Below are 11,827 nucleotides of genomic sequence, written 5' to 3' on the forward strand. Positions count from 1 at the left end.
TGCTACTCAATTTTTCACATTGAAGTGTGTTTACAGGTCTTTGGGAGTACTAGCTCATATATGAATAAATTACTAATGTTATATTTTCACATATTGCTCCCCAAAACCTGAAAGTACACTTTAATGTGTAACATTGATGAAGTTAGCCCTTAAAGAATAAACCAAAACCATCATAGAGGCATCAGATTTTCAAAAGCCCCATGTTTAAAATGACTTCTGAAGTAAAAGTACAGAAATATAAAAAGTTAAAGTATTATTTCAGCAAGAAACAACACCTGTGATATATTTCATTATAAGACTGGTACCCCAATATTCATGCTTTAATGTGTAGACATTTTACATTTATAGATGAGGTGAAGCTGGTTTTTAACACATTTTTATATCCAGTTTTGTGTGAAATATTGGATAATTTTACCTCTTTCTGCCTTGAGCTGGGATTTAAAGGTGCCATATGTAAGAATGTTGCATCAAGTCCAACAGGCCGGGTATCACTGTTTTAATTTTGTGTTACATTTTATAAGCTTCATATTTTTTCAGTATCTCCAGCTGTCAAGTACATGTAGTGTTGTAAAAAGTATAGCATTTCAGTCTGGAATGGAATTAAATAAAAGTATAAAAAACATAAAATTGAACTACAAGTATTTCAGTTACTTGAGGAAATCTGCTTACTTTCCACCACAGTAGATCATCATGTTTGTGAGGCATCCAAGGGTAAATATCTTAAGCCATGGAAAATATACTTAGAGCTTTTGATCATGACAAAAACTAATATAATTGATATTTTGTTTGTATCATGAGGAAAAAAACAATGTGATCAAGGACGACTCAAGACTATTGCCTGCCAACAATAAACACATCAGGACACAATAGCTGATACCTTTTAATACCTTTTAATACAAAAACACAAAGAGCAGGGTATTCTTTACAAAAAAACATACAAACAAATGAAAGTGTTTGTAATTAAAGACAGGTGCCCAGGCAGAGGAGCTTTTTGCTTTTCAGATGAGATAATGCTTTATGACACATCCCCCTGTAAAGCACGCAGAATCAAACCGTCCTCTGAAGTTACTACAACACAAATTTTATGCTGATGTCAACAGTAAACCGACACTGATGCTGAGGTCAGCTTATCATCATAAAAACCTCATCCTTAGCATATACTGCTAAATGCCTGCTGACATCAGACAGTTAACCCCTGTTGGTAGTACAGCTGCCAGAAATGTCCGCAGTGCCAAACCTATCAAGTGTACAAGACTAAGGTTACAAGGTAAAAGTAGTCCTGGCACTGAGACAAGCCACTGACTGACCCTTTTGGTGCCAGATCATTCTTAGCATCTTATAAAATGATCAAATGAGCAGAGCGAAAAGAGATCAAGAATACTCCAAGCTGTTCTCTCAGTTAGTGCTGCAGGACTTCACATTTCTTTGCTCCATCTTCCCAGAATGTGAGAAAAGAATCACTGTAGCCTCGCTCTCTTCTCAGGAGGAGGTTTGCTTGGCGGTGCTGGGGCAGAGGACTTTGTGGCTGGTTCCCTTTCCTCTTGTTTTACAACTTCTGTGGGGGGTTCAGGCTCCTTCTTCACCTCAACTGCAATACCAGAGCACTCAATTAAAGAAAAACTCATGGATCCCCTGGATATTCTAGATATCTTCACACCATTATCAATAGCCCCATTTATACTGTCCTTTGAGTGCCGATTATCTGACATCAAATTCAAAATAAGCATATATTTACAGAAATCATTTACAAAGGTTATGAGGTAAGATATTAATACATTTGTCTCTGTGCTATTTTCAATTATGTGTCAAAAAAGCAAATAATCACATTCCGTTTTATTTGTTTTACAATGTCCCAACTTTTATTGAATTAGGTTTGTAACAATGGCACTACCAGTAAAAGATTAACCCACCAATAACAAGAATGAATATAATCCCATTTACAACCCTTTCAACTACTGATTATGCAACATCAGGATCAGAATATAATGTATTTAAAGATCATACCTGGGATAGGCTTCTCACCAGGCTTAGGCTGAAATTGCAGAAAGAAAAACAATATTATTGATATTCAATCACATTAACATTAAATATTTTTTTATTTCAAATGAAATGACAGAAAAGATTGAACATTAAAAACTGCAATGTGTAGACCCTTTCATAATGCCTATGCATTATGTCGACGTTGCTTGGTTCAGTGTAAAAAAACAATCACGACAAGTTTTTTACGGGCCTTATTGCAGCTTCTCTGTTTAAAAAGGGCGAGTGTAACTGCGTAACTGTACCTGGTAGAATGTTGGTGGAAACTTGGACCTGAGATCCAAAAGGAGTGTGTCAACACGGTGCCTCTGAAACAGTGAACTTGGTTCCTCCTTCTTCTTAGACTTGGGCTTGGCTTTTTCTGTAAAAAAGCGAAACAGTTGTGTTGATCACATGAAGTTATTATTTTAGTTACATTTTGCTCTGGCTCCCTTTATTTGATGTCTTTAAGTTCTGTGGCAAATGTCTGATTTAGCAGCTGTTTGTTAACACACTGTTTCAATTGATTTCAAATACAAATGCAGTAAAAGTAATGTACATAGACTACTGCATCGCCCTTTTAAAAAGTCCCCAGACGCCCTTAAAAAAATCAGTCAATTATGTGAGTTGTTGAGTTGAAAGGTGCCATGTGTAAGAAAAGGTGAGTCTTATTCCCAACTCATCAAAAACTGACACTTTGGGATGGCAGCCATCCCATCCTATAATCCCTTAGTGTCCGTTTTAGATTATTTCAGCGCCCAGAGTGTCATTATTTAACAAGTTCTTAATTATTTGGGACTCCTTTTAAATTTGGCAAGTGCTAAATATTGTGTTTTTTCTTTGTGTCAAAGTGCTGCAAGTGTTTACTTAAAGCGGGCAGGTGAGATCTGATCAAAAGTGTTCACTCGAGACGCATACAATCAAATGATCGACGTAGAGCTGTCAAGTTGTGGTCGTATCACTAAGGACAGATGTTAAAAACAGGTCTGATTAGGGCCACCGATCTTGTTACAGGAACCATTTTACCTATAACTACATTAAATTAACAGCCAAAGCTTAACCTCTTTCCTCCTGGTCCTTGAAGTGCCACCAGTATCCTTTGGACGGGTGATAGCGGCAGTATGACATGGCTTCATCAAAAGCAGACTGGATTCCATGGACAGCAGAGAGCTAAAACAAATGAGATTGAGTTCACCCACAATTAAACCTCTATCCAGTCAACACACCAAAATCCCTCTTCAACAGCCTTTATAATACACAGTTTCAAGTGTATTTTTTAGGAACGTTGTAGGAATTCTTACCGCTCGAGAGCTGATAACTGTTCCCAGGTCTGGGGCCTGATACACCACTCCTGCTATGATGTAGTAGTCAGCCATTGGGATAACTAGAGGATGAACACATACAGTGGAAGAGACGATGAGATTCTCACATGCTAGGTTGTGTATGTTACCTTTATGGTGATAAGCATAAAATCATATAATCAAACATCTAATTAATGACATTTTAAATCAAATAAGTATAACAGTTTCAGACTGCAGAATGCTTATTACCAGTGACCACTTTTAAGGAGCTGGACAATTATACAAAGGAGATCTATGGACAGTTGCGTCACTGATAGGCTGCTTATTAGTCAATTTGTTTTTATTAAACAGTCGTATACATGCTCCTTGGCCATTGGCTGACCAGTATCCCACAATTTAATCATCTGAAATTCAATCAGATGCTTCACTGCTCACCTTGTGTTGCTGACTGCCTCTGTTGTTTACGGATTATATAAAGAATTGGCTCCTGAGCATGAAGAAGAATGTACTCCACTCCCACCATCTGACTGAAAATAAACACAAACAATGTTTGCTTTTAGTTTTGCAAATGTAAATCAATACTGCACTTTTGCTGCTGGGTAAACAGAACAAGTTATAGGTACAAGCACCACAAGTTAATTCATCTACATGAATTCAAGTATCCATTCAGTATCTTTGTATGATGTGAGACTTCATTTATTTATTTTCAACTTCCTTATTGTGCCACATAACACCACGGTGTAAGATAAACTTACTTCAGGTGTTCCAGGGTAAGCCGCTGCATCTTCACTACCTCATTGTTACACGTTCGGTCGTAGAAGGGGTTGCTTCTCTCAGAGAAGTAGTCCAGTACATTTCCAGGGTTTAGAATTGGCACCCAATTACTGTCCACCCAGGATATCCCAAGAAGGTCCTGAGCTGAGGGTGCATTACATACATGTGAGGTTCACAATGATTAGGACATACTGAATGATCATCACAGCCTTATTTGAAATGTAAGGCTCTGTTTTAATGAACATAATAACAAAACAGCTTCAATCAGAAATGTAAGACCTGATTAAATAACCTCATAATAACCAACCTCCTGAAATCTTCAGACATATTATCCCATATTGATATTGTTTGTGTTTTGTTTGAGCAACATGAATTCATTTAACATCTCCTTTTTTTAAAGGAAAGAATTCATTTGCAAATACAGGTACCTCTTTATATTCATTTTCTTAAATCGTGTGTTTTTGCGCACTCTGGGCTATGTCAATCATTTTACTGATAAATATAACGAGTGAAAGACGGTCATTATCTTATGTTTGACACTAACGGAGCAGTCAGTGACCGCAACGTTTAACTGAAATGCAAAGTTGTATAGCGTCAATTGTTCAAACCCTAATTTTCAAGACGCATTGCTGGAATGTATATGTGGCATGTTTTTTTTTTCTTTTTCTTTGAGCTCAGATGTAGAACAAAACCTAAAGCCAGCAAGCATTAGCAAATGTAGCCGACCTGCTAACCAAAGCGGAGGAGATGCTAATGGCTGCTAACGCTAGCTTTTAGCACGGACAATATATCATATACAGAGCAGCTTCGTCTGAAAGGTCCAAACAGAACATATAAAACAGACTTGTTAAATTGACGAAATAAAAAGTAAAAAATGAACGCGAATAACAAAATATAAAACGGGGATTCGGCTACCTCTGAAATCCACCGCCGCCATGATGTAAACAATTGTCGCATAAAGATGACGCCTTCACTAGGTTTCCTGTCGTTGTTTGATGACGTTGTTTTAAGAGTCCTGATTAGTTAAATTGGAAGAAAGAGCACGAATTAAGTGTATTAAAGTCATTTTAATAATAGAGAAATGTGTACAAAACTGAGACACTTCTTTTATTATTTTAAACTTCTATTATATTATTAACTGGGTGTTTTTTAGCCTCACGTAACAAAGGTAAACACAGAAATTCAAGAGAACAGTGGTTGAAAGTGCCATAATTAATCTGTATAGCCTATAGCGCTTTAAAAAAATAAATAATAATCTGGCAATATTTATATTTAAGTCTAACAAAGCATTATAATGAATCTGTAAGGATGTAGTACTGTAGGCTAAATCCCAGTAAATGTATTGCAAACAAGCATCAGTTTGAGGATTACGCAATAATATTTATTAGCCCCCATGGCTCATGGTCTTTATTTCCGATCAGCAGCATTTGCTCCAGAGAACTGAAATTCCAGGGACACACCCAGACAGCTGAGTTCACTGCCCTTGGAGTGTGACAGGACAGATGGATTTAAGCATGGTGAAAACACAAGCTTACACACATTCCACTGTTGTTGATAGAATGGCACTGTAATGAGAGGCAACAAAAGGAACAACCGTATTCATCACTTAGCTGTCTGCCCCCCCTCCCCACTGTATAATAGAGGCTCATAACACTATTACACAGGTTTGAATGACATCATAGCCTGTCATTAAGGACTGTAGCCTGTCATGAGTGTGTCCAAAGTGGCTGCGCAGAATGCGAACAGTCAGGGGGAACAGCAGGCTGCCCGGGCGAGAGACGACAGGCTGGATGATCTTTATCTGATAGAGATGGCTGCATTCCTCCAATCTGAGATAAGAGCGAGGGACTGAAAGGTATATTTAAGTGTATGGAAGGGGTTGATATCCTCTTACTGTAAGATATTTGGTTAAAGAGGCTGAACTGTTGCCAATTTCCAAATGAATTTCCATGGGGAGACACAGAAATCTGATAAAATGAGTCATCATCCATTCGTTAGAAAAGGCCTTAAGTATTTTATTTGATAAGACAAGACATACAAGATAAAGAACACAACATTGAGGCATATTGAAGCAGGAGCACATTTAACTGGAAATATTTAGCTTGAATAAAAAAAAATAACTCATGTGATTTTTTTTATAAATACAAATTATTGCACATTCCCTTTATGGATTAAAAAAAACGTATCTAAAAATAAAGCATCGTCACTGCAGTCTGTTTTTTTGTTCAGTTTCTACATAAACTGGTAATGAAATTATCCTGAAATAAACTGATGATCAAACCTCTCCTCTTCCTGCTGGAGGACCCTCATGGGAATACTGGCCTTGTATTTATCGACCAATCGGCTCATCGGAGGGGTAAAATACGAGAACAGGCTATAGCGGAGGAGCGCGCATCGCGCAGGGTTGCGCACAGAGAAGACGTAGCTGCGACACTGGGAGGCGAAGACGCGACTACACGGCCGAGAAGATGCAGTGAGGAGGCTCAATTTAACAGCTAATTTCCAGCCGGGCGTCAGGGCAGCTTTAATCAAATAACGTCGAAAATGAGCGTAATGAAAGCTGGGCACGACGGCAGGGTGGACGGCGGCAGAGGCAGCCACACCGACAGCGGCGGCGGCTCCCCGAGGCTCCAGCAGTGCGCTCAGCCTCCCAACAGCAGCAGCAGCAGCAGCAGCAGCCGGACCAAAGATGCCAGATACCAGCAGCAGCTCCAGCAGCAGCAGCGGCATCATGGTGGGTCGATGCTGAAGCAACCATCTCACAACGAGCCGGCCGACGTCGTCAGGCGGGCGCTGGACTTCAAGTGCCAAGGCACCCAGTGCTACAAGGATAAGAAGTACCGAGAGGCGATTGGCAAGTATCACCGCGCTCTGCTGGAGATTAAGGGGCTGTGCAGGGTGCTGGGGGATCCGGACCCCGGCTCCAAGCCCCCGGCCTCCCTGCTGCCGACCATCAGCAAGTCCACCACGCTCACAGATGAGCAGAAGGGGGCCATGGAGAATGCAGAGCTGGAGTGTTACAACAGCTTGGCCGGTAAGAGACGTCTCTCTCACACATTCTCACACACACACACACACACACACATAGTCTCATTATAGTGATCTGTCCCCTTTTCAACAGAGAAAGATACTGGGAATACTCCAGAGCTCATGAATGATTCATAAGGAGAATGAGTCACTCTCAGGCTTACCCCCACTGTCCCAAGCCATTTATTTGATACCCACCTCATATTGATACTATATTTATCCACCTCCTGCCAAATTCACTCATTATATATTTGATATTAAATAACCTGATCTGGTTGCCTGATGGGACACACGTTATTACTCCTGCTTTATAATGAAATATTACCGTTGGCTCATGCAGTGTTATCAGTAACTTTTCCACCCCTCCTGTCATTTCCTCTTCTCCCACTCCAGCCTGTCTGTTGCAAATGGAGCTGGTGAACTACGAGCGAGTGAAGGAATACTGTCTGAAAGTGCTGCACAAGGAAGGAAAGAACTTCAAGGCTCTGTACCGGTCCGGCGTGGCCTATTACCACCTAGGAGACTTCCAGAAGGCCCTGTACTACCTGAAGGAGTCACACAAACAGGAACCGTCAGGTCAGGACTGAGCTTCAGTACCGTGCAGTCGACTGTACCGACCAACTCACTGGTTTTCTGATCTTATTTTCTTCAGAATCTTATGACAGCGATGAAAAAATTAGACATTGATTTGTTGATTACCAGAAAATTAGATGAATTCAAACTAAAAATAGGTTTTCAGCTTAAGATAAATATGAAGAACTGCTTGCTTTTCCGCTTTTTGACACAATTTTGAATTGAAAACTTGTTATTTCTACCATTTTCTGCTTTTACTCTGCTACGATTGCAACGGAAATAATGTACTCTTTGCTTCACTGAGTTTATGTAGAGCTATAGTTAAAGTTACAGGCAACAAAAAGATGCATTATAGATAAAAGTGGAAACAACTTTTCCCCCTTAGCCTTCTCTAAGTGGTATTATTGGTGCCACGGTCAAAGACATCCAGATTATTCTCTGTTTTTCCCAACTACCAACATCACAGTTCAAAATGTGAGTTCATGCATTTATTTGAGTCTATAATGGAGATGTGACAGTAGATAGAAATGCTGCCAGCCTGATCAAATCTACACCCGTCAAAACAATATAGTTAAAGTGAGTTTATAGGGACCCAATCTAACGCTGATGGTGTCACCATCAATCAATCCACATTATTCTTAACTATTTTTTTTTTTTTTAATGTGTCTATTGCTGCATATAAGGCAGTTAAAATAAGCCCCACTAGGCTGGCTACACCATTAAGATGCTGCAAACAGATTAATGCATCAGAAATAATAATAAGGCAATATAATATATGACAATGAAACCTCAGTAAGAGCTGTTCTGCTGAACAATGACTACTTTTATTTTTGATACTGTACGCAGTTTTAGCATCGTTGTACGTATGGTTGGGCTTTAAAATAATATCAGGGTATTTTTAGGCTGTAATACAAATACTCAATATCAAGATTGCAACAAAAATGTATAAACAATGAGATATTTGATGAATAATCATCATCAATGTAGATATAATGTCTAATTGTATAAAGGCAAGAATACAACAAGTGAAACAGTCTGGTTAGTTTAGAAAATCTCATCACTATACTCTAATGCAGCCTTTAAAACCAGGAAAAGGTAACATGCCACATCACAATAGAAACATATCTAAAATCTAATACATATATAATTTCACATCAAGATAACGATATATATATATATATATAATAGTTATTCCCCATCTCTATACTTTTATGTCTACTTCTGTATAGAAGCTGAATACTTCTTCCGCCCCTGCTTTTGGAGATTTGACTCAGTTGGCATTGTGAAGGCTTCACTCTGGCTTCTGCTAACTTGTGATGGGTGTTTTTATGGGCTTTTTTTTGTTGGCAAGTAAGCAAAAGATGACTCAGTAATATGCAGAATTTGGTGGGCTGTATAAATTTGGTGCATTCCCACAGATCTGACCTGGGGCCGCTGAGATGAGCTGGCTGAAAGAAGCAACTCAAGAAACTGCATCAAATCTAATCAGGACTCTCAAACGAAAACGAGAATCTTCTATCGAAGGGCTCCGTCTCGTACCTCGTGTAGTTGTCCTGTTCACTGTCTTAGAGGAAGTGGATGTAAAGGCTCACAGGGGCAGGTGAAGGACTCAGGTGAAGGACTCAGGTGAAGGACTCAGGTGGATGTCTCAGGCAACAAGCAGGTTTGCTGTGTTGGTGTTTTCCGCAGGCAAGAGGTCCAAACAGACAGAAACAAATAAGAAGGTTGGATGCAAAGACAATGTGTAACAGACTGACTCTGTTACGTGAGTGAAGACACCAGTGCTTTTCCTACATATGTCAACCTGAGGGGGAAGAGTCATGTTTATATATGCAGGGGAGCTCATTAAGGGACTGGAAACAGGTGCACAGGTAGGCGTGGAAGTCAGGTAACGGCTGACGGTTGGAAACACCGGGGACTACTGCAGAACTGGGGAGGAATAACAGGCTGAGTGACTGTTTAACATGTTCAATGCATTTCCTCCCTCATAAAACATCTGCAGAGCTGATTTTTTGAATATATTCTAAGTCCAGCAATGTTACGTCCATGTTTACCAGTTTGTAGTCTCTTCTTCTCTTCCTTTGTTGGCGCTACTGTGTCAGGAATGTGTGAGAAATGCAGTGCTTGTACCATATATGCCACTAGTAGAGGCCATCCGCCTCCTTAGGGTACATTTAACATTTATAGACTCTACATTTAATTAAACATCTAGAGGGAGAAATTAAAGTAGTTCTAATTTTTTGGTGACCTCGTAGAAACCTCCGAGGAACCCAGGCCTAATTTTGGGAACCACAGCTATGAGAAACTTTTCACTTGTCTCAATCACAGTGTCCCATTTGATCGAGTTTAAAAATAATGTTTGTTATGTGGTTTCTTTTGTAGTTCTAGTGAAGTGCGTGTGTGTAATCAGTGACAGAGCATTCAGTTTATTTAAAGAAACAGGGTCGGACTTACGCATACTTTCCGATGTGAAGGGGGAATTCGTCACCTTGGGAAATCAACGCATCTTCAATTGTTTTTTTCTATTTCTGTTTTTGCTGTTGTCATATAAATGTACAGTACACGCAGTTTTAATCATGTTGATTTGCCCGTGTCTGTCCTGTAACACCCTTTCAAATCCACACTGGATAAACTAAAAAACAAATGCACGGCGGTGTTTCGGAAACATAACCATGTTTATCCATTATCCCTGATTTCTTTTTCCCGTAGCTGCTTTACAATGTCCCATGCCCCGCTGAGTTCACTTTAGTTTGGAAGATTTATGAGCACATTTACGCACATTTCCTGCCTGGGCAGGAACTAAATCAGCCTTTTCCTGTCTTTGTTTTCCAGACACCAATGTCATCCGCTACATCCAGCTGACAGAGATGAAGATTCGCCGGAATGCCCAAAGGGACAAGAAAGAGGCGACATAAGCACTTGCCGTCTGACGAGTTCTCACCCGTCATAAATTAAAGCCCGACCGTGTGCCACCCAGACCTTACACACCACGAGTTAGAGGTCCTGGTGCGACTCAGTATTTGTTTGCTTTTGCCTTGCACAGCATCTGGTGGTTATGTGATTGAACTTTATCATTGTGTGCTTGAAGCATTTTTATTTTAAAGAATTGTACCTGAATACTGAAATTCTGTCTCCAAATGTATCTGGTATGAATCCCAAGTATTTTTTAACCTTTACAAAACTGATGCACTGCCAGTCCAAACATTGCACATACAGGCCAACACTTGTGATAGAGACAGGAGCAACAAGGTCCTCGGAGTGAATCCAGCATGTCTGCAGGCGAGCGTAACTGTAATTTAGCAAGTGCCCTCGCACAAGATGTCTTTTCGAAATGCCATGGAGTAAATGAGTAACAACCACCTACACTTCTGTCACCATACTTTGTTTCTGAAGTACAACGAAAAGTCAAGGTTTTTTTTATTCTCTCGATTATATTTGATGGTGCTTTTTAGTGAGTAGGTTTTTTTAAAGTGTGTAGGCAGGGACATCAAGAGCACATGGTTGCTAATTGCAGTACGAACTAAAGAGACATATCACAAAATGTAAATAGGCTACGTTTATAAAAATCGTTAAAAAAAAAAGGAATATAATGGAGAAACAAGCTATTTGTGTTTATTAATGCCAAAACAAAGCACTTCACTCATAGCATTTTCTGTATCTACAAATACTGTATGTTTACTGTAAAGGTATGCGTGTAATAAAAGTGTCTATTGATTGAAGTACTTTTTGTTGTGCTGCACTGGATTTCCCTCCTACGTTCCTAACAAGCTAAAATAGATCTTTGGAGAAATGCTGATGAAACCACATTTGTAAATACACATAAATTAACTTTCTTTCTTCTGTGGTAGCTGCCACAATGAGGCCTCCTGATATAACACAGGCAGTTATATAGAAGTGGAGGCATACCTTTAGATTACCATTTAAATTGATATGGCAGCTAGCAAACTTATTAATGGATACCAGCAACAACAGCATCTGGAGTCTAGTGTCTGCCACCTTAATGAGTCCAAGTCAATTTTTCACTGTCTTTTGGCTCTGTTTTTGGTCTCCACCTTCTCGTTAGGGAGATATTGCTAAACGTTTACCAGCTAACTTCTGCCTGTCGGCTGCATGATCCTTGTTAGCTTGTGTCTGAC

At 39.6% G+C, this 11,827-nt stretch overlaps 2 protein-coding genes across 2 annotated transcripts; one reads left to right on the forward strand and one right to left on the reverse strand.

The window, feature by feature from the left end:
* Positions 1-867: 867 nt before the first annotated feature.
* med6 (mediator complex subunit 6) lies at positions 868-5,093 on the reverse strand. Its single transcript, XM_030392004.1, has 8 exons — positions 5,007-5,093; positions 4,073-4,235; positions 3,753-3,844; positions 3,318-3,400; positions 3,078-3,186; positions 2,283-2,398; positions 2,005-2,032; positions 868-1,588 (listed from the first exon to the last, which is right to left on the reverse strand). Exons 1-8 carry the CDS (start codon positions 5,026-5,028, stop codon positions 1,458-1,460), a joined length of 744 nt encoding a protein of 247 aa, XP_030247864.1. The 5' UTR covers positions 5,029-5,093; the 3' UTR covers positions 868-1,457.
* Positions 5,094-6,392: 1,299 nt separating this feature from the next.
* On the forward strand, positions 6,393-11,413 carry ttc9 (tetratricopeptide repeat domain 9). Its single transcript, XM_030392002.1, has 3 exons — positions 6,393-7,125; positions 7,512-7,694; positions 10,524-11,413. Exons 1-3 carry the CDS (start codon positions 6,636-6,638, stop codon positions 10,604-10,606), a joined length of 756 nt encoding a protein of 251 aa, XP_030247862.1. The 5' UTR covers positions 6,393-6,635; the 3' UTR covers positions 10,607-11,413.
* The last annotated feature ends 414 nt before the right edge of the window (positions 11,414-11,827 follow it).

Source organism: Sparus aurata, chromosome 16 (genome assembly GCF_900880675.1).
Source record: "Sparus aurata chromosome 16, fSpaAur1.1, whole genome shotgun sequence".
Taxonomy (NCBI): Eukaryota; Metazoa; Chordata; class Actinopteri; order Spariformes; family Sparidae; genus Sparus; species Sparus aurata.